General features: G+C 39.9%; 2 protein-coding genes across 2 annotated transcripts; one reads left to right on the top strand and one right to left on the bottom strand.

Moving 5' to 3' along the window:
- Nucleotides 1-144: 144 nt before the first annotated feature.
- On the bottom strand, nt 145-15,836 carry LOC113497447 (remodeling and spacing factor 1-like). The gene is made up of 25 exons (XM_026877000.1): nt 15,336-15,836; nt 15,080-15,267; nt 14,436-14,632; nt 13,849-13,972; nt 11,554-13,256; nt 11,398-11,471; nt 10,920-11,146; nt 9,873-10,038; nt 9,323-9,421; nt 8,517-8,680; nt 7,618-7,789; nt 7,058-7,188; nt 6,557-6,676; nt 6,204-6,322; nt 5,695-5,813; nt 5,285-5,399; nt 4,917-5,142; nt 4,185-4,440; nt 3,842-3,914; nt 3,609-3,688; nt 3,136-3,173; nt 2,736-3,041; nt 2,305-2,392; nt 1,976-2,075; nt 145-1,882 (listed from the first exon to the last, which is right to left on the bottom strand). Exons 1-25 carry the CDS (start codon nt 15,478-15,480, stop codon nt 145-147), a joined length of 6,768 nt encoding a protein of 2,255 aa, XP_026732801.1. The 5' UTR covers nt 15,481-15,836.
- A 420-nt stretch (nt 15,837-16,256) lies between these two features.
- Nucleotides 16,257-21,847, top strand: LOC113497425 (uncharacterized protein CG5902). Its single transcript, XM_026876976.1, has 4 exons — nt 16,257-16,585; nt 17,119-17,204; nt 18,056-18,286; nt 19,672-21,847. The coding sequence occupies exons 1-4, from the start codon at nt 16,392-16,394 to the stop codon at nt 19,824-19,826; spliced, it is 666 nt and encodes a 221-aa protein (XP_026732777.1). The 5' UTR covers nt 16,257-16,391; the 3' UTR covers nt 19,827-21,847.
- Nucleotides 21,848-23,674: the final 1,827 nt, after the last annotated feature.

Raw genomic sequence — 23,674 nt, 5'->3', positions numbered from 1 at the left:
ACCAAAAAGACTCAATAATATATAATATTTACTCCCTATTGCTAAACTAAAACTCCTACACTAACACATTAATATCGTACAGAGCGAGCCGCGAGGTGCGGCGCATAAATATAATTATCTATCGCGCGGTATGTACAGCGGCGGCTACGCGTCGATGTCGTCGTCCTCGTGTTGGCTCGAGAAGTAGCTCACGAGCCCGCCGAACACGCTGCCCTCCTCGCGCCCGCTCGGGCCCGCCATGCCCGGCCCGGCCAGACCCGGACCCGCCATGCCCGGCCCGGCCAGGCCCGGACCCGCCATGCCCGGCACTGCCAGCCCCGGGCCCAGCATGCCGGCCCCCGCCAGCCCCGGGCCGGCCAGGCCAGGCCCCGCGAGCACGGGGCTCGGGCCGGGCGCGGGGGAGGGCTGCGCGGGCGGCACCGGCGCGGGCGAGTCGGGCATCTCCTGCTTGACGACGCCCAGCGGCTCCAGGCGCGCCGGCGCCGCCTCGGCCGGCGAGCGCGGCGCCGCCGGCGGCAGGAAGGGCGCGCGCGCCCCGCGCAGGTGCGGCGGCAGGTAGCCCGCGCCGCTGCCGCCGCCCGCCTCCAGCGCGGGGCTCCGCGGCCGCGCTTCGGGCGCGTACGGGTGGTGCGACAGAGGGTGCGGGAGCGGCCCGCGCGGGCCTGGCGGGACGCCGCGGTCTGCCGGCCCCGGCGGGGGCGCGTATGGCCCGTACGGCCCGTACTGTGGTGCGTACGGCCCGAGCGGGTAGCGCGGCCTGCGGTCCTTGTTCTCTGTATGCTTGATTTTTGGATGTCGAGGAGGTTCGTCGCGAGGCGGCGTGGGCGAAGGATCCCGCGCCGGCGACGCGGTGGGCGACCGATACTCGGGTTCAGTTTTAACCTCGGCTTTGATTCGTACCGGCGGTTCCTGATCCACAGGGGGCGTAGAACGTGGTGGTGGTGGTCCCGACGACGGTGGCCGGTTCTGCAGCGGAACGCCGAGAGGACCGCCCAGGCCGGGTGGCATGCCACGATGCATAGCAAGCGGGCCGCCCGGAAGGCCAGAACTTGGCATGCCGTGCGGGCTGGAGGTAGGGGGCATTGCGCCAGGCGGGCCCGGCGCATGCGGCCTGTGCAGGCCCAGGGGACCGAGCCCAGCGTGCGGGAGGCCGTGTGGTGACGGACCATGTCCCGAAGGCGAGGGCCCATGTCCAGAAGGCGAGGGCCCATGTCCAGTAGGTGACGGCCCATGACCTGGTGGAGGCCCGATACCAGGTGGCGATGGTCCATGACCTGGTGATGGGCCATGTCCAGGTGGTGGACCGTGGGCGGGAGGCGATGGTCCATGACCAGATGGAGGTCTGTGGCCGGGTGGTGAAGGTCCATGACCAGGCCGAGGCGGCCCGTGTCCTGGGCCGCTTGGACCGTGATTCGAGTTTGGTGGGCCATGGCCAGAAGGCATCGGGCCATGTCCAGGTGGCGGGCCATGTCCAGGTGGAGGACCGTGTCCTGGTGGCGGACCGTGTCCGGGCGGCAGTCCGTGTCGTGGCGGTGCTCCGTGTCCGGGAGGTGGGCCATGTCCAGGAGGCGGCCCGTGGCCCGGAGGTGGGCCGTGTCCGGGTGGTGGGCCGTGACCAGGAGGCGGGCCATGTCCGGGCGGTGGGCCGTGTCCGGGAGGCGGGCCGTGTCCGGGAGGCGGGCCGTGTCCGGGCGGCGGCCCGTGTCCCGGGGGCGCGGGCGAGGTGGCGGGCGGGTAGGGTCCGCGCGGCGGGTACCCGGCGGGATGGCGCACGTGTCCGTAGTACTGCGGGAACTGCCTCGCGCCGGGGTGCAGCCCGTACATGGACATGTTCTGTCCGCGCGGCCCGTACGACCCGCCGCCGGGGTACATCATCGGACCCCTACACACAATACCATCGCATTAAAAACCTAAGCAATGCCGTGAAGACGAAGATTATAATTTTTATGAGTATGTAGTTTGGTGTTAAACTGACCTGTATTGTTGGTTGATCATGTGCGGCATCCGCGTGATGATGCTGGGCTCCTCCGTGATCGGCTTGAAGGGTTGAGGCGAACCAGCTACTGAAAGCGTACCTGCTGACATTATGGCTTGAATGTAAAACCACGGTTCTACTTTCATTGGTTATTCTACATTATTATTGTGTTGTCAAGCATTTTCAAGTATTAAGATCTTAATACATACCATTATTACCATCGCGTAAAATTTATTTTATAGATTTTGTATTATTTTTTCTCAAACTGACTTTCATGACTTTATAGTTTAAAAATTAATGTTTATTTATGTAATAGTGTGGTATCTCACCCTCTCTGAGCGCGGCGGCCTGGTCGGGTCGCGCGGAGTGTTGCGCGCGCTCTTCCGCCGACAGCACGCCGCGTAACTCCGCACGCACCTGGGATGGACAACACAAAGTTTAATAATAATAAACATTAATCTAAGTAACCTGAGAAATTCCCGACTTCGTATTACATGCGGATTGTACGAGCCGAATTAAAAAAGAGCCCCCGAGCAAAGAAAATATGAATGAAGAGATCTACACAAGGTTTTGATATGTCTCATCATGTATGTAGCTAGTCTGTGAAACATCTAAAGAATATTTTGCTGTATATTAAGCAATATTCAGCATTGGTTTAACAGTTTGAAGGACCTTTAATAAGCTTTAATAGACACTTATCACAAACACGTTTGATCAGCGTGTGAATGTTAAGTGCTAGTGTATGGGGGCTATGCCGTACCTGCAGGCGCGGCGCGGCGGGGTACCGCGGGGGCTCGCGGTAGGGCAGCGGGGCCCGCGGGGGGAAGCCCCCCAGCGCGCCCCCGAGCCCGGAGCCCAGCGGCGGCGGGGAGAACTCCATCTTCTCCTTCTTCAACCGCTTGCTCTCCTGCATCGCGATTCGAGCTAGTCTCTTCTCCTCTCGCTCTTTAGCTTTCTGTTCTTTCATCTTTTCCTTTTCTTCCCTCTTTTGAATTCTTTCCTGTTTCTTAGCTTCACGTTCAGCCCGTTTCGCTTCTCGCTCTTGACGTTTCTTTTCTCTTTCCACCTGTGAATTTTGTTGTTTGATTAATTGTTAATTCATTTCAAAAAATTAATAAAAATAAACAATAATGAACAAAGTAGCATGATGAACAACTTACTTGGTTAGGTTTGGTTGGTGAGCCATCAGTCCTCAAATCTGGGTAAACAAGTATTTAGATTATTATAAGATATTTACTTACACCTCATTATTAAAAAATGTACTCATACAAATAATTATGTATTTGAGCCACTCGTCAGTATTTTCGTACTGAGTAATTCTACTAATAGTTTAAAAGCAACATCAATGTTCTAGCATAAGTAAACTAAAGCGGCGATTAGACTAGACTACATGTAGTGCACTACCTCATGTAGTTTCCTACGTAAGGACAAGTGTAATCATAGTTAGGCATGTAGGACACCACGTATCTACGTGCTACATCCTAGGTAGAATCCAACTTAGGCCTACATAGGCCAGTGTAAACAGAACGTCCTAACTCCAACTTGTAGTGCAGTAGTCTAGTCTAATCGTCGCTTAAGGTAAGTAACTATATGGGCGACATGTCAGACGCCACAAGTGCCAGCCGCCGCTTACCCTTGATCTTGACCCCGATGAGCTTGGCGAGCGCGTCGTCGGGCGCGGCGCCGCGCGAGCCGCGGGACGAGCGCGCGCCTCTACACACACACATACTTACATTATAACACTGGCACTTTATTCATTAGGACCAAGTATTTGAACTATCTTAAACCGCTTAGACGGAAGACAATCACATAAAATATTTTTTGTGGGAGATTTTTTAATCATACTAAATGGAAATAAAAAATTACCTGCTACCACGTCCGCCCCTGCTGCCTCTACCGCGATTTGGACGAGCAGCAGCATTCATAGCTGCTTGGGCATCTATAAAAAAAATAGAATTATGATGGATGTTCAAAATCGGTAAATATAATGTTGCCAAACGCCATAATATTACGTTGTCATGGCCCAATATTGGAAATGACTGGTACAGTCATTTCCATTATTATACATTTTTTATGTAAAAGAAGACTCCTCGTACTGTGTTATTTTAAAAAAAACTTGATAAATGTAAACATATTAGACGATGCCTATCGTAATCACTCCAGAAAAATCAGAAGAACCTGAATAACATACAGAGCTTAACAAACTTACTCAAATGCGCTTGCAGTTCTTCAGTTTTGGCCCTCGTGACATCCTCGGGCAGTTTCTCTAGCGGCACTACAGCAGTCTTCTTGATAAGGTCGCTGATGGCCTTCCTCTTCTCCTCGCTTGTCTGTCCCTCTAGTTCTGCCTCTTCCGCCTTTTTGCGCTTCGCTTTCTCGTCGTCGGAGTCAGTTGTAGCGTCGGTGTCGACTTTGTATTCGTCTGAACTGTCCGGCATGTGTTTGCCACTTGATTTGTGCATTTCCTGTGGTAGACGATTGTTGGTTAATGTTTTTAAAGCATGAAATAGAAAAAAACATACATACATACATACATTAAATAAAGTCAGGATTTATATGCTCCTCTCAATTTTTTCCTTTTTATGTTATTGAACATTGTAATTCTAAAGAATGAAAATGCTTGTATTATGCAGCGATTTATGAAACAATCTTGAAAGTATCAACTTTTTGATTGTGTGTCAATTTTAACTGAGTTCTTCGTAGAAACTTAATTACGAGCATTTACGTTAAGAATTTTAGTTTTAAAACGATTATGTCTAATCTTTACAGGAGGTTTCAAAAACAAGCAAGCCCCATGAACAAAAACACCCAGACTCAGGACAAGTATTCGTGGATGACACTAATGTTTGCCCTACTCATTTGGCGGGGTGACATCAATCAATCGGCTAACTATAAAAGTTGTGATATTAATGTTTCATATTCTAAATTATAACATCCTTACATCCTCCGACTCAGTGTTAGGCATCTCAGTATAGTTGATCTTCTTCTGTCGCGTGCGATGTTTGGGCGACCAGTCGTTGAGGTCGTCGCTGAGGCCGCCGTAAGTAACTCGCGCTCGTATCACGTTACCGTCCGCGTCGTATTGCGTCAGACCGCTGCGCTTGCGAGACTTCTTGCTTTTATCACGACGCTTCAGTTTTGGAGGACGAGATTTGGATTTTGATGATCTGAAACAAATAATTATAAAATACTTGTGAAAATAGCTCTTTTTTCTTTTTATAGTACAAAGGACTTATTGTTGTTTTCCATTATATACGATTCAAACTTATTTTTCTTCTTCTTTCCATTACATAATTGAAATAAACTTACTTAGACTTCGAGGACCACTCTTTGGCACCAGCCGACTCGCTCGAACTGTCATCCAAAACTCCTTTCTTCTTTTTCTTCACTTCAGGTGATGATTCTGTCATTTTTGTTCGTTCTCCTATGCGCAAAAAAACAATAAATTATCGTCTATCTTTTAGACTAATCAATATATGTGTACCGCAGTCAGTATCGCCTATCGACTACTACGATCCTATAAAGTGTACTTAATTAGTTAGTAATTTTAAAATTGTACTTTCGTTAAATATATTTTCGCTAAAATAAATATACGAGGTGTACGTAGAACAGGACTACTTGGCACCGAGCGAGTTAAAACATTCTACTACATACGTACATAGGTATATAATAAATATTCTTCCATAATACAAGATATACAAATAACTATGTCTACAAACCTTTTTTATCAGATCTACATGTCCGTCGTATAGGCAGCGAGTCGGACGACCTCGAATCGCTGGAGCTCTCACGCTCGGCCGAAGACGAGATTTCAGATGAAGAATCCATACTAAAACCACTGCATACATTAATTGTTTACTAAATGTCCCAAGTAGGTTAAGCTGGTATAGGAGGAGAATTAGGTAGTATTGTTCAAAAATACATTTTTGGTAAAATCAAACTGCGGATATTAGAAACGTTCTTATAGCGCCCCCTTGGTCTAATAATTCTATCTAACCAGACAATAAATGTTCAGTTCTTTAACACAGATACAAGGGAACCACAAGAGGAAACGAAAGAACAAACAGACAGGTACAAATTCTACGTAATTAAGACACTTTCTTACTATATCCTGGGTGCTCTAGCCGCTAATGGTCTACTTGCAACCATAGCCAGAGCTTTATGAAGTAAACAGACACATATTATTATGTACAATATAAATATGAGTAAAGAGTTAGTTGTAAGTTACCCGGTATCTTTGAAGTCCTCATCAGTTTCGTCATCATCTTCAGACGGTACCTCCAGAGAGTTAAGTTTCCTAGGTTTCCGTCGCAGTTTCTTCTTTGATTTTTTCTCAACAGGTTTACCCTGAAAAATTATCAATAAGAATTTAATGGACCAAACAAGTGCGTTGCAAGCCTTTTAAAACTTTTAATAACAAAATGTTAAACATTAACTTCACCGTCTCGCTTCCACAATCATACAACATAACAGTCTTAGACTACAAGGAGGTGGTAAGCTCTCCTCCTTCTCGTTTAGCGACATCTAGGGGCAAAGCTGGTTTCAAACATATAGTAAATAAGTGTTTACTATAGGACCTACCTGTTCCAAAGCCTCTCGTTCAGCCTTCATCTTTTCCTCCTCAGCGGCCTCTATGATCGTCGATATGTCCTTCCCGCGTCCTTGGTTTCCTGCACTAGTTGTTGCTTCTACGTATTCCTCCTGTTGTTAAATAAATAGGGAGACTAAATCTTTGTTTCTTCGCTCTACTTTAATAATATGATTAATCTTTAGGTTAATTATTTCGTTAAATAGTATAGATATCCCACCGTTTAAAGTATTAGGCTATAGCTAATTAAGGAATTAAGGCGTGACACACCAGCTCACAGTTCAGAATTGGACATTATAAAATATTAAAGTGAAATATACTCCTAGTAATAAAAGTGCAATCTTCATAAAAACTGTTTAGTAGTTTGATGAGCTATTTGACAGTAAATCATGAAACTAAGTACTGTACTGACGACAAAACTAACTACTAGCTAATCGGATCTTAACAAGATAACTTTCGAAACCCAAAGAAAATATGAGTGTTTTCCAAGTTACCTTGATGGCAGAGCTGATGAGCCTGTCGTACTCCTGGCTGCGGTAGCTGACGGGCAGCTGCTTGCGCGCGCGCAGACGGTACACCGCTTCTTCTTCTGACGTCGATGACCAATCGCTGCTTGCACTGACATCTACATCAATGATTTTCGATAAGTTCAGGTTTTGTTAAAAAAAAATGTTTCGAAAGTTTCATTTGAGTTTTTCAACACTCAATGAGCAGCAGTCTACATTAATTTTAACATAGCAATACAACTAAGAGCCGGTTTTTCAATCGCCAGATAACTTTTATTCGACGAATATGTTTGACGTTTTCACAGCTTTTGTATAGAAAATATGTCAAACGGCCATATTTATTCCTCAGATAAAAGTGACATAGACTTTAACTTGTAACATTATTGGATACCAATTAGAATTAATACTTTCATTTATTTTATCGAAATCCACTATGACCTTTTACAGCAGAGCTTTCACTGAAGCGGAATCGGGAAAGCTATCCCACTTAACGTAGCAGTGGTTCTGATTTCATTTACACAATATTAAAAGATTTTTCTAAAACTTACCACTGGATTTATCTTCATCGTTCTCCTGTTGAGTCTCCTTCTCCTCTTCCGACTCCTTCTCAATCACCGGCTCCGGCTCTTCTTGCTTCTTTCTTTCTCTCTCAGCTTCTACTACGACTACTAGCTCGTCGTATTTCACCAGTTCCGCTTCTAAAGATGCTATCAACATATCCTAGAAATGAAAAATGGAAGATAAGAATTAAAATAGATTTTATTTAGAGACTAGCTTTTCGCCCGCGGCTTCGCCCGCGTCGAGGTCGGTTATATCGCGTTTCCAAGAGAACTCTTCAAAAGTCCGGTATAAAAACTATCCTATGTTCTTTCTCAAGGTCTAGTCTATCTCTGTACCAAATTTAATTAAAATCAGTTCAGTGGTTTAGACGTGAAAGCGTAACAGACAGACAGAGTTACTTTCACATTAATAATACATAACTTTTTTTTCCATGATAACACAGCGGTTTGAGGCAGCTGGCGTGGTACCCGGCGTCGTATAATGTACTCACATGGTTGCAGGGCGGGCAGTACCAGTCGCCCTCGGGCACGAGCAGCAGCAGCGGCTTGAGGCAGCTGGCGTGGTACCCGGCGTCGTATAATGTACTCACATGGTTGCAGGGCGGGCAGTACCAGTCGCCCTCGGGCACGAGCAGCAGCAGCGGCTTGAGGCAGCTGGCGTGGTACCCGGCGTCGTATAATGTACTCACATGGTTGCAGGGCGGGCAGTACCAGTCGCCCTCGGGCACGAGCAGCAGCAGCGGCTTGAGGCAGCTGGCGTGGTACCCGGCGTCGTATAATGTACTCACATGGTTGCAGGGCGGGCAGTACCAGTCGCCCTCGGGCACGAGCAGCAGCAGCGGCTTGAGGCAGCTGGCGTGGTACCCGGCGTCGTATAATGTACTCACATGGTTGCAGGGCGGGCAGTACCAGTCGCCCTCGGGCACGAGCAGCAGCAGCGGCTTGAGGCAGCTGGCGTGGTACCCGGCGTCGCACTTGTCGCACAGCAGGATCCACTCCGGCTGCTCGCCGCTGCCGCAGCGCTGACAGAACCCACCCGCGTCCTCCGCGTCTGCAGCGACATAGCACAATGTTGGGTGTTTACAAATAAACAAGTCTCAATTATCAATTATCTCAAATTTAAAAATCGGCTACCCACTTGAATGACACTTTTAGAAAGTCAAAATCGACATTGGACAGCCTCCCGGTAAAATTATCAACACGTTGTTTTCCATTAATATTATATTAATAATATCCGACTGCAGGTTCGGTTTCGGTTTCAGCCAAAAGTCGGCCAAAAATCAAAGTTTAGCTAAAATTGGCCGAACTTTTACCGAAATTGAAACTGATTTCTGAAGTTGTCGAGCACGCTCGCCAAACCTCATTTGTCGCGGCAACGCTTTGGCAGACGCTCACGCTCGCGGCCCTGTTCGGGAATTGTCGTGCGCCGTTCGGATGCCTCCGCAATAAACTTACTGTGTTTCCGTTTCATGCTCTAACTAATGTAGAATAATGGGTATTAAGCACCAAATTTTAAGGAATTCTATAATTGTGAGTATCGTTTTCGGTTTCGGCCGAAACTGAAGCCACAGCCGAAAATTCGGTTTCGGCCCGAAAACCAGTTTCTGTCGGACTAATTATTAATATTACCTAGAAAGGTATTTAACAGAACGTTGATAGTAACATACAAATTCATAGTTTTAAAATTGCTTACCTTCTTGTAAAGTTCGCGCACGTTTCATTGGTTCGACCGGTTCGTCGGTCTCCAAGTCAGATTCCGGTGAGAATTCGTGATCCGATTTGTTGAAAACCACTGTTAACAAAAATATAGATATTCTTTATTGTTATCTTTAATTCAATAAGATAGATACTCTAATCGAAATTCCGCTTTAGTTTGAAAATTTAATTTAATTAGCTGTGAAATTTAATTTGATTAAACCATTTTTGAGATATTTTTGAAAGTATCAACTTTGGGGCAAATGAAACTCGCTATGCATTAAAGATAATAAATGCATAGCGGGTGTACATAAAAGGTAATACCCATGTATGGGTATCACGGAAACTGAATCTAATATTTAAAATTCTCGTGTGACCGATACTCATAAAATTTCATGTGCGTATTTACCTAATACGCAAATGAAATTTTGATCTGAGACTAGGACAACATCTAATTTTCATATTCTATTTCTATTCCCCAGAACAAATTTTAAGGCAAAACAGCGTCTGCTGTGGCTAGTATTGTATAGTATCGCAGTAGTACTGACGGTCGGGTTCGTCGTGCAGCTCGAACAGCGGCTCGTCGGAGTCGGAGTCGGGCTCGGGCCCCGTGGAGTGGTCGGAGCGCCACTGGGCGTGGCGCCGCCGCCGCGACCCGCACGAGCTGCTCGCGCCGCTCGCGCGCCACTCCTCCTCCTCGTCGTCGTCTTTGTTCTGGGAACGAAATGTGTATGTTACAATTTCATTCAATTCAAGACTTTATTTCTCTGTTATACCACTAAGGCCTGATTTTTCAATCCTCAGATAACTTTTATCTGAAGAATAAATATGGCAGTTTGTCATATTTTCTATACAAAGGCTGTCAAAACGTCAAACATATTAATCGAATAAAAATTATCTGGCGATGGAAAAATCAGCCCTAAATCATTAAATTACATGCCCCACAAAACTGTTCAAACGGTTTGACTGTGGGAGCGAGTGTCACTTATATTTATTTATAGGCTCATAATTACAAGTTACAGACATCAAAAGCTTACCGTATCTATTCTACTCCTACATAAGTACACAGGTACAGACACGCACTTACATTCTTACCTTCGTGCATTCATATGCTTAAGCGACGTGACTACGAGACTACTGTTAAAATGTATATCTTAATTCTATTTGAAACATAGTGTATCGGAGCCAGTTATAAGTACTCTGTAGAGTAAGAAAAAAATAAGTATTCATTCATCAATGAAAAAAAGTATGAACAAAAATTTAACGCGAGTTTTTCGAAACTACAACGAAACTACTTCCTGCTAGTATTATAAAAGCGAAAGTTTGTTAATGGATATTTGTTCCTTTCACGCAAATACCGGTAAACGGATTTAGACGAAACTTCGTACGTAACAACCAGGATTAACACATAAGATTACTAAAACACTCTTTTTTTTAATCAATCACAGCCCTAGAGATGTCTAATACATGGAAGTAGGTCGAAAGTACCAACTAGAAAGACTACCTGCAGTTTGGCCGTAAGAGCTAAAAAAAAGGAAAAATATACTCATTTGTTACCCCTAGGACATAATATAATTAAATATGCCAAAGCCTACCTTCTTCTTATGTATCTTCTTCATCTCCCGCAAGGCCACCTCTTCCATGTGCCTCCTCTCGGCCTCCTCCTTGATCTTCATCTGCGCGATCCTGCGCGACTGCCGCACGGGCGCCGCGTCCGACTCGTCCGACCCGCCGCGACCGCGGGCCTTGTCCTTGTCCTTGTTGGGCTTGCCTTTGTCTTTGTTCTTCTTCTTTATCAACTTCTTTGATGATTTCTTGCCAGCTGTTGGTGGTATGGAAGTCATGAGGCACACATTAATGATGGAACTTACAATGGTATGGTTGTACTTAACGGTTTTCGTGTATTTTTTTTGTTTCACAATAAATTAAAGTTACTTAATATGATCTTTATCTTATTCAAAGGCAGCTAAATAATTTTAACCTTGCAATAGTAGCAATAAATATATTAGAACTGTCTTATTAGATTCATATTTAATTAAAAAAGCTAGTCTAATGTAAGAGATTACAACATACCTATACTATAGAGAGTCTCTTCCTCAGATTCGTCACTTGATTGCTTTTCTAAAAGTTTCGCTTCTACTTTTTTTCTGGAATAAAAAATAAACAACTAGAATCCAAGCAGTTTCTAAAATAGTTATCGGAACAAATTTTAAAAAATAACACATTTACCTAGTGGTTGTGCTGATTTTCTTAGGTTTGATTTTGAGTCGTTTCCCACTGGTTATAGGTTCGTCATCTTCGCTCTCACTTTGAGATTCTGATTTATTCTTATCGCTCATAGTAGCATCTAATAGAGACCTTTTCAAAGACTTACACTCTTTCTTACCATTGTCAGTTACAATTTCTTTGTCACTGCCTTTTTCAGCATCATCTTCGACCTTTTTCACGATCTTTTTTCTTTTGAACTTTCCTTTATTCGCCTTTATTTTCTTCCGCTGCGCTATTGGATTACTTTCAACATTATTCAAAGTGTCTTTATTAGTTTCGCCGTTATCTACGTTATCTCCTATTTCCTTGGAATGTGTGCTTACATCACTCTCTGGTGTTGTTTCTAACCGTAACTTCTTAGGAGGTAAGGGGTCTTCTACTTTAAGTTCTTTATCAGGACTCTTTTCTTTCTCATTCTCGGTGTTGACTGTATCCTCTTGATCAACAGAAGATACACTGCTTTTTCTCTTCTCTATGATACTTGTTTTACTATCGTGAGAATTATCAGTCTCTGCATTCACTAACTCTGTGCTTTTATTTAGTTTTAAAGTTCTGGCGAGATTGCTTTTCTTTTTAACTTTACGCCTCCCTTTCTTAGCGTTATTCTTTTTAGGACTTTCACTATCTGTAGTACTTTTGTCGTTGACACTAGCTTCTCTTTTTAAGTCGTTTTCATTATTTTTTGCTGAATTAGAGCCATCTGATTGTTCTAGATCGCGCACACAAGGTTTTTTAGGGTCCGTGTTTAATACTTCTGTGGTGTCATTGGATTGTTTTTTCAAAGTTCTTTTAGTAACTGAGGGTACACTACTTTTTAACTTAACACTTTTTCCTAATTTAGTTTTATTGCTTGAATTCGAAAGTTCGTGAACATCACCGTTGAGGCATTCTTCAGTCCCGTTTTCTTCAGCGGAGTTTTCTTCTGGACTGTTGGCTTGTTCAATGGTTTCGGGGTTACCCGTATCATTGTCGTAGCCCCAACCTTCGCCATAGAAATACATGACTGGTTCTGAAATTTCTTCACCTATGATGTATGAGCTTTCACAGTCAGCTCCACTGCCTTCACCAGTTACCAACATAACAGGTTCCTCTATGGCTTCACCTACTTCATCATCTTTTTGTTCTTTACTTACCTCTTCTAGACTTTCTTCTTTCGAGTCAGTTGTTTCTGCAACTTGGGGGTTTTCTACAGCTTTAGGACTGACTGGTATTTCATCTACTTCAGCCATTTCAAATGCAGCTGGTTTTTCAGCTTCTTTTGCTACAGGAGGTGTTGCTGGTTTTTCTAATGCCTCTGGTTCCTTTTCTACAGATTTTTCTTTTTCCTGTGGTTCAACCTTTTCTTCTACAACTTCATCTTTTTCGACAGCCTCATTTTCTATTGTTGATTCTTGTGATTCTTCTGCTGGTTGCGATATTTCTGCTTTCTCTACTTCTATGTCTTTAATGGGTTGTTCAGGTTCTGTGGCTTTAGCGGGAGAATTACGTGTGACAGTAGCCTCTACACTACTTTCTTCTTTAGTGTCAGTAGTGTCATCTGGGCCTGTATCCTTTTTATCTGAAAGTGGTTGTTTATCCTTTTGTTCTTCAGTTTCATGTTCTGATTCAGATTCTGGACTTAGGAACTCTTCTTCGTTTTCTTCTTCAGCCTCTGATTTGTTGGTCTGAAATATTTTAAAGGAAACAAATTATTTTTAACCTGATTTACAAGTATACAAAGCAATGGATATAAAATTTTAAATTGCTATAACAGTTTCAGATTAGTTAATGACATGAGTTGGAAAACTGAGTGTCTTGAAGACTGAGTGACATGAGTTAAAAAATGAAAAAAATGTTAAATAATGATCCATAAAATGGTATGAATTGCAAGATGGATAACTCTTAACATGCATTATGCAAATGCTATTGGCATACATCATTTGTAAATACAATATCTTCAATCAACTTTCACAATTACCATATTTAATGACCAAGCTTGGACTGTTCAGGTGTTTCTTTCACTTCAGCCTATATCTTTTTACTGTTAGACATAGGCCTGGCACAAGAAATCAAATAACACAATATACATACATATTTTACATTTCTGTATGAAGTCTAGTCCCAACAGTATCTCCAAGAAGAAGTCCAGTCCAAACAATAGTACAAGAAGGTAGTGATCAAATATACTTTTATTCTAAATGTGGTATTATAAAGCATGTAAAATGTAACATAAGTAACACAGACATGTTGAAATGAAATATATTAAATGGCGGTTACCTCCAACTGTGGAACCTCAGCACTATTAGAATCTTCATTTACATTAGGATTAGATGCAGATAAAGGACCAATATCTTCCCCACTCTTCAACTGTGATATGACTTTCACCAGTTCTTCTCTACTCCTGTGTGAATAAAATTAGTATTCTTTTATGAAAACTTACAAAATTAAAAACATCGACATTAGCTTATTACAATTCAATCCTGCACATAAGACTGTCCCAGGTACACTAATATAATATTCAAAAAATTCAATAATTCATATTCATAATAAGAAATAAGTTAAATAAAAATTAGGATATAATCAATAATTACACTAAGCTTATGTGAAACAAAATACTACACATGGCTAACAGTTATTCACTTTGTAATAGTATCACTATTTTTTATTTCTGTATGTTTTTACCGTGGCTTAGGATTTTGTTTATAATGTTTAATCTTGAATCACTATAATTGTTTTTTTGGCATAGTTAATTGAGAAGTTTAGCATAAAACCTCATTATATTGTATGTAAAATAGGCATTTTCATTCAAAATTCATGTTAATCTACATATAGAGTAATAAATTAACAAAATCATTAAACTTTACCTAGCTACAAGCTGCCATGTTTCCTCATCCTGGTCTTCTTTATACAAACATAAGTTGGCCTCATGGTCCACTTGCAGCCAGTACACACAGCCATTCTTGTCTCTGCCAATAGGATCCAACCTCAACTCCTTACATGATATAGCATTGACAGCATTCTTAAATTTTTGGTGGCAAGTAAATTGGAACTCTAGTAACAGCTGTGGAAGAAAATAAGAAATATTTATAGTACATGTGCTATTAGACACAGTGATATGTTGCATATACATGTGAACAGATAAAATTGTTAGTATCGCAATTTCATAAAAAAAATGTTTTCGTCTTGATTTATAAACAGCAATTGACATAGAAACACTTTAAGAATCAAAAATATTTGGCTCAGAGCCATAAATTTTAATAAATAAAAACGCAAAAACAAGTGTGTACAAGAATTTAAATATTTTTCAAGCACATGCTTCACAAATAGGCTAAAAGCCCTTTTATGTTGTTGTCAAAGTAAACACATTGTTTAGGTCAAGACCATTCTAGTAGAACACTTGACAATATTACACACTCAACTATGAATCACTTGTGAAAGTGTTGTCTGTTAGCAATAAATGAGATTAGATGCACAACATTAAAGAAAAAATCTGAGTAGGCGTAATTACCTTCAATACTTTCAATTTGACTTGTGTGCTAGCTTTCTTGTAAGAGAACCTCTCGATCTCCCAGGCTTCCTGGTGGTGACCTTGTTGGTGGCAGAACTTTATCATAAACCTCTCCCATCTGTTGCTCGGCACCGATTTATGAGCACGACGCAGAAGTCTCAAGTGTAACTCCTTCAACGGATCCGATACTAACAACAAAAAACTTATAAGATGTTTGTTTATGATTTGCAATGACGAATCTACGAAGATATCTCACCTTCTTGTGTATTCTCTATGAATTCTTGTAATTTAGATATCGTAGGAACATCCAAGCCGTACAATTTGCCAAATGTTTTTAGAAATGAGTAAATAACAGCGAAATTGGGATCATTCGCACACGAAATTTCACCATCGGACGCCATCGTCGGAACTTAACAAGCTTTTTCACTAAACATCACTAATGGTTCTAAATACAGACATATGATTATTTCACTTATACCTAGAGGGAAGTTGTAAAACATGTACATGATTCACGAAAATATTTTCATTTTATGTGCACTCAAAGCTTCTTTTCTTATTTTCTATTAAAGTAAAATAAAACTCGATGACAGCCATCGCTCCATAAACTACTAAATTATTTTTTTAAGTAAACACTTTGATGACAGATAAACTTAAATTTTTGCCAGAGACTAGAGAGTTTGTAGAAATGTTAAATATAAACTGAATCTTCATTGCTATCCATGATCAAATGCAAAAATTTTACATGAACACATATAAGCTTCTGTCCGAAAAATCTTATTAAGACATACTATACATAATACGCCGAAGTTTGGTCAGATACTACCCTAGTCCAGTGAACGTTTCAGTTTATATGGTTAAAGTAAGGTAGTTTGTTACAAATTACTTCTTCCCTATAAAATAAGCATAAGTTAAAACTATTTTTTGATTTAGCTTGGATTTTCTGATAAACGGTTCTCGAACAGCGAACTCGAACACGAGCTTTATTCTCATACATGCCTTTAGTACAGATTGGCTTATAATCAGAATTAATTCATAAATACAATTTCAGGATAAAAGAAAATCACACCATCACAGCATGCGTGGAAGACGCAAGGCTTGCAAAGGTTAAGTAGTTTGACGAAACTATTTCCTAAACTGTGATCACATCACTAAAACTGTCAAGTGAAATTTCCACGGGAACACTGAAGTTTTATAACCTGTGGTTACAAAACCCCATTGAGTGAAACGAGTGTTTGGTTTCGTTTACTTTCGAGATTTGTGTGATTGCTTTGTTTCGTAGTCGTAAGATAAATAATTTGTTATATCAGCCAACATGTCTTCAGTATGCTGTGGAACAAAAAAACAGAAACTAAACAACTCGTATAGTAACAATATAGATCGACCTTTGAATGGTTACCAAGAATCTGTGGCTATTCCTGATATGTGTTACTTTTGTTTCGATGTTTTGTATTGTCAGCTGCACAGTATGGACCCCCCTCAGACGCCAAACTTTACTAACGATGCCTAGTAAGTGGTCCACTCTCGTAAGTACAAGTACAGCCTGTCATTATACTTATGCTTATCCTGTTGGACATGCTTTGTTGAGCTACCTCCACATCTTTTGTTTCGAATGAGGTCAGTCTAATGAATTAAACCTTTGATGTTTTTCGTGTGAAACCTCGGTATGCCACATAACAATGCACATTTTCACTTTCACTCAATTAACATAGTGTGTTAATGTAAACAGAAATGATTTATGTTTACTCATTTACGAAACTTACACAAAGACAATTTAGTTTTTTATTCGTGGTCACTACACCTCCACATCTGCTGCTGAAAAAATGTGCATGCTAATACATTCCTTATGCACTTACACTGAAGGTGTATAATAGCTCAAACATTACAGTACTGTTTTGTTTCTGTGTTGCTGTGTTGCCTATTATACAGTTAGTGTACACTGTACGGTAGGCAACACAGGTAGATTATTATTAATAACGAGTAAACATTTGTTCTTCAGTTTGTGTGAACTTGTTATAATTTTATTATATCCTTTCTTGCAGTCCTTTATTTGTGACATGGAAAATTGGCAAAGAGCATCGTCTCCGAGGATGTATTGGGACATTCAATGCAATGCATTTACACTCAGGTAAGCACACAGTTATATTTACAGATGTAATAACACTTTATCATATCTACTTTAAGAAGTTGTGACACCATCTGACCTTGCTCAGTTATTGTCAGTGCAATAACAATTGTTTGACTGTTAAACAGCAAAAAACCTAAAGAATGGAGATATTAAAAAGATAAACAAAAAACCTATTGTTACTAGCTTAGTAATATTTACTACTTACATTTGATCACTTAATTAATTAGCCTGGAAATAAGTAGGTTTATTAAACAGTTCACTATAATAGACTAGATGTCTAATATACTTTTAAGAATTATATCAGACAGCATGAATGATACCAATTTCTGTAGTTTATTACCTAGTTGCTAATGTAATGTCATTTCAAGTTTTAGTAACATACACAAGGTGTTTATACTTCAAAGATAGCGCTATATAATTGCCCATAGTTATTATCAAGCAGATTCCTAAATGTATCAACTGAAAATATCGAGTTTTTATTAACCATATAACTATTTACTCTTGTGATGTAATCGAAAACATCCAGCCAGTACAAACTTCGTAAATATCGTAAATCTCAGTTCTCTTACGCACTAGCGGTTGCATACTAAAATAAAAAATGCCAGCCGGCGCGGTTAACCGCAAGTGCGTAAAAACTCTCTTCAGTTGAATAGACATAAAACTAATTTTAACCATGCTACGAAATCAATATATCAATGGTTTTGAGTCATCCAAAAGTAAAATAAAATGTTAATAATAAACCGCAATGGAATCCGCTTTATCCTTATTTTATTCCATGACCTAACATTCACGTAGATTACTATATTCACTTACACCAAGAAAAAGCACTCATTACTCAAAATGATTCCTAGGTCTTCGCGAGTACGCGATAACGAGTGCCCTGAAAGACTCGCGGTTCACCCCCATCACTCGGGAGGAGGTGCCGCGACTGACGGTGTCGGTGTCCATCCTGCAGCACTTCGAGGAGGCCGAGCACTACCTGGACTGGAAGCTCGGCAAGCACGGCATCCGCATCGAGTTCATAAGTGAACGAGGCTCCAAGCGCACCGCTACTTACTTACCGCAAGTCGCTACTGAACAAGGTTTGTATATTGTTTAACTTTAGATAATAACGGACATATTTTAAAAAAGACACAGGATAATATAGCCTTAAGTGTCATGTTGTCGGCATCGTTTCCAAGTGGAATCTTGGAATAAATAGACATATTAGATTGACACTTAGCAAAGTCTCATTCTGGAATGTGGTTGTAGAATTGATAGATTCTGCTGGCTTTTTTTGTTTGTTGCAAAATTAGTTTTATGGTAAAAATAATAAAACATAATGCGGTTTAGAGACAATCCATGCCTAATGTCACTTGAAGGGCCTTTTTAAAACTGGAGGTCAGATTGAGGTTGAAAATAAGTGGACTTGCAGAACAAAGAATGAGAAAGTACTCCTTCATACTATTGTTAATTGTTCAACCCGCTCTATCACTGCAAATAAGCATGTTCCAATGCAAGCAAGACACTAATGTGTATCATGAAATTATTTGTAATTCTTTGACATGTTTTAACGCAACACGATTTAGGTTGAGGTCAAAACATCCGCAGTAACAAAGTTTCCTTCGTGAGTTAATTTTCTTTTAGACGAGAAATCAATTTTGTGCAATCAAAATACTGTGTGGAATCGATTTCTTGCCAAAAGTGTGTACTCATAAATCGTCTAGATACTGATTTCATTGTCGGTTGACCAGGTGTTAACAAGTGGTGTAGACAAAGTAGTAAATAAGGAAAATATAAGGCATAGTTACGGCCACGTAGATGATCCGCCGCAAGGTCTTGCCTAATACATTATTAAACACATCATAGTAGACTTCATCGAGAAACAAAGGGTAAGTAAATTACCAGGTCGGAAAGAATAAGCTTCATAAAATGCATCTAACTTGAGTATCCACGTTGGTTACCAGGGTGCCACGCCTTCGGAAGTGTGTCGCGACCGTTACCTTGTAATAAGGAACAACGCATTGCTGTATTGTCTATTTTCTGTTGAAACCAGCTTGAAAGTTAGTACGCTGAATTGCTGCTAATGACGTGCTGCTTTGCAGCCGGTGTTCCAATTGTTTCTAACCACCTCAGCAGACAGCGATTTACAGGACCTTGAGAGATTCTGAACACATGATACTTGTCGTTTACGATAGGTATGTATTCTCATTAGGTATCCGAATACACTTTTTTTCTCATTTACCAAGATTGTTAAAGTGTAACTTTAATTTAGAGCACTTTTTGGCCAATCGTCCAAAAGAGTCTTAAAATAACATCGGTGTAGCGTGTGAGCAAACAAGTTTACACAATTTGTTATCGTAACTCATAATTGTCTTGAATTATCACTTGGCCAAATGACAAAAAATATGGTTCATGTACATATTTAAAACATCGTCGTAATTCAAAGCTTAATCAATTTTCAAATATGTAAATGGGGTATTTCCAGGTTGGGACCAAATCCAAACTATAGACTCGCTCCTGCGGAAGGGCGGGTACAAGGCGGTTATCACGGCGGACATGCGTCGCAGCATCAAGCTGACGCGCTACCAGTCCGAGGAGATCTCCGCGTCCTACAACGAATACATCAGCCAACGCTGCTAGCAAATGGTCAAAGCGCCCACTCACCACCGACTTAATAGTAATCGAAGACTCGTGTATCACAGTATACAATATACACATTGTTATAAAAAAATATATCGGAGACGGAGTGGGCAGAGTGGTCGAAAATATTGTGTTAGTTATAATCTAGGTTCTAAGTGTACGTCTAGTGTCCAGTATCAGTTTACGAGGAGGCGATGTGAAACAGACGCTTGTCCGAACACGACCGCCTTGCGAATTACAATGACGAGTCAGAATTATGCTCAAAGTGAATTGACGAGCCAGCGCCGCAGACGATCCTGTTTCAAATTAATTTAAACTTAAGATACAACACTGCCAACGACATTCCTCTGTGGATAACATCTAAGTGCCATCATTAACATTTACAAAGTACCTAATATTAATATTCGACTTGCAGTGAGTATACTATTATTAATAAAATAGTATTACAAATTTATATGATTCTTTTGCAAAAATGGCAAGAATTCAGCTTCGAATTTAAAATTAAGGGTGTACTTTTCATTCCGTTAATTAATCGACGATGCACTTTGATCAAAATTTTGGCTTACGCCAGTTTGTATTTTATTGTTGTACGATCATATTGCCGTGGGTCATTTGAGTAAAATTAAAATAAAATTGGTTAGTGAATTATGTGTAATTTGACTCATGGTTGGCTAGTTAAGGGTTGCCCATGCTTCCTACTTGGTAAATATTGTGCTGCTTGACTTGCATTTCGTAATGTCGTTTCGATTTCACTTTTACCTTGTAACAACATTTATTTACAAGGTTGTTCGTTTGCATGACTGATATCTATGAACCTCATATATCGAATAGTAGATTCTCCAATATAGTCTGTGGTCCCATGAACTAACATTAAAAGTGAAATATATCGACATGGTCTAATTCATTATGACGCAATGTGCTAAATTATTCAAGCTTGACGCTCACATGACGTGACAAAGATTTGTTACCATCAATGGACTGAATAAGCCCAATGTCAAATGAAGGAACTGTTCCCATATGTTACAAAAGGTTTATGTTAAGTATTTTTTTATAGAAATACAAATACTTGACAGAGAAGCAGCTAGGGTGATAGATATGAGGTTTATTTGATACAAAATACAGCCGTGCTACTGAGTAAAATTTGAAATCGCAACATTACAAAATGTAATCTCAGTGTATAAGTAGCAACAAATAGATCATATTTTTTCATGAAACAAAAGTACTTACATGTGAATTTGCGCTACGCTTGGGTAAGCACTCCCCTATCATGTAAGTAATATAATGTTAGAACGGAACGTTAACAGGTTCTAAAAAAAAGAATATATTGTAAAGAAAATTCTAAAAAAAAAACAAATAAGAATTAAAGTGAACAAAAAAAGTAAATTACTAATTACTTTAAGAATTCTTCTGTTATAGATTGTAAGTGTGTCTTACTTTTATTAATAATAAAACAAAATTGTTACGCGATTCATTTGAATCGAAGTTTATTTGTTGGTGAGGCATGGGGGATCGGTGTGTAATCAATTCGTTGGCTTGGTATTATCAAAAAACGGAAAAAATATCAGTAAATTTAAACCAAACTTCTGTTCCCAATATTCCTCTCTTTTCTATACTCTTCCAAATGGGCACAGGGTTAACAAAATGAAGGTAATAGATTTAAGAAATATAAACAATGAAGTCTCATGAGCAATTAAATTATTCAGAGCCTATCTATATCCTATTTAGTGACCAATTAACTATACATTAACATTAATAGTTCTGGTCATATAAGTATTAAATTACATCATGTATCTTCAGTAAATAAATATCTATAATAAGGCTTGATTTACCTACCACGTATTGTCAAAACTAATAGCAATATCTGTATTTTTTCCCCTGCAGGAAAATGGTACTTTTTTTTGTAGATGAAAATTACCTAGTGATATGTTTAATATATATGTAATACCAAACCAACGAATTATTATCGATGTTGTTGGAGTGTACCTTAAATTATGTAAATAAAAACAAATGATAACACCAAGTATCTATGGTTTGATTTGAAAACATCTTTAATGTTAAGATAGTTTTGAAACTGTGAGAGTTTATAGTTTTGCTTTTACATGGTGGGTATTATATTTCATTAAATCCCAAACTCTTGCGCCGTGTAACGCGAGGTAGATTATGATTTCATTCTTACTAATTCGTATTTAGTAATATTTATCTCTTTTCCCGCTTTGCCCCAAAGGTGATCCGTGTCAGTGGCAATACACCCTTTTTCTTATTGCACCCTGATTGTAACGAGTTGTAAGGCTCTTATTAAGTGCAATATAATACCCCATACAATACATTATTGTGTTTTGTATCGATGAGAAGATGTGTGTAATAAAAATAAATATTGCATTGTTTCAAATATTTATGTAACTTCCTCGACTGAACTGAAGCTATATTACTTAGTGAAACGCTCATGATTAATGACATCATTCGAAGCCGTATGACTTGAATGCCTAACAAATAGGATTAAATCAAGCATAAAGTGCATAGAATACACGAGTAACTTCGACAAGGCCTTGAATTGTACTAATTTCGTTACAAATTTGTTGTAATATGAAAGTATTTTACGTTATATTCTGACTCATTTGGATGAAGCTAGAAATATTGTGCCAGTTGCAATACATGATGTCGCTGCGAGCTCTGGGCCCCAATTCTGCTTTTTACAATGGCAGATGAGTGAATTGCAGTTGGATTCGGAATCGGGCCCTCTTATCAATAGAAAAAACCATCACCCGTTACCATTATTTTCACAATGAAAACTTCAGCAATTCAGATTCAATGCGGCGTGTTTCTATTATTTCTATAAATAAATTTTGGCCATAACTTTAAAGGAAGCGGAAACTAGACCGTCCAACTAAAGTTGAAATACTAGTCTATGAAAAATAATTGTTATTTAATTAAAGGTGACTTGGGTAAATGTTATTTATCTTTCAGATAATAATATATTTCGGTAAATGTTGAGTTTATGTGGTGCTAACATCTTCAGTACTGAATAATGACGTCAAGACCTAGTGTTGCCACATGTTCTCATTGTCAAAGTATAAATAATTGTTAATAATATTAGTGAACGGCTAGAATTTGGATAGTCAAACAGTAGCACGCCATGTAGCGTTACGAGAAATACGATTGTTAAAACGGCACTAACATGAAAAATCTGAGCACATGCAGTTTAGTTGATAGATCATCCGTAAGAGGAGGAACACTTCAGAAATAAAGAATAACTTTGTAAATTTAGTGTACTTACCTACATGGAAAAATAAAGCAAGGAAATTGTTGACCATTAGCATTAAGTTTTCTATCCTGCGTAAGCTACTATAATTATAATTTTCGTTGATCCTTCCATCTGGTATAGGTACCTACACAGAATGTCTACAGAAGCATTGATGTAACTGCATATGCTTAGATCAATAACTGTATGTACTTTCAGCAATACAAGTGACTTTAAATATAAAAAATAATATTTAATTTTAAGCAGATATCTCAAATTAATAAATGATGAGTATATTAAATATAATAATATTGTTTATTTTAGATTTGTTTTTCTAAATTATGTTTGTAAGACTGGATTATTTTATTATCCAGTCGCACTTAATAACATTTGCACGTTTTGTGGAGGGTAAACTTATTCACTTATTTGTTACGAGGTTAATATACGTGAAATTGCTTCGCTTTATAATTTTTGTTATCCTTGCATTTACTGACGTAATGGACAAGTGACAAGTTATGATTTGAAGTCTTTAAATTGAATACAAAGAGATGTTAAACCTACCTCTCAGTATGTTTCAGTCCATGAATGTTAAAGTTAGTAGTAAGCAACG

The sequence above is a fragment of the Trichoplusia ni genome, chromosome 9 (assembly GCF_003590095.1).
Source record: "Trichoplusia ni isolate ovarian cell line Hi5 chromosome 9, tn1, whole genome shotgun sequence".
Taxonomy (NCBI): Eukaryota; Metazoa; Arthropoda; class Insecta; order Lepidoptera; family Noctuidae; genus Trichoplusia; species Trichoplusia ni.
The sequence above is the reverse complement of the archived record's forward strand: the minus strand, read 5'-3'. Positions and strand labels throughout refer to the sequence as shown.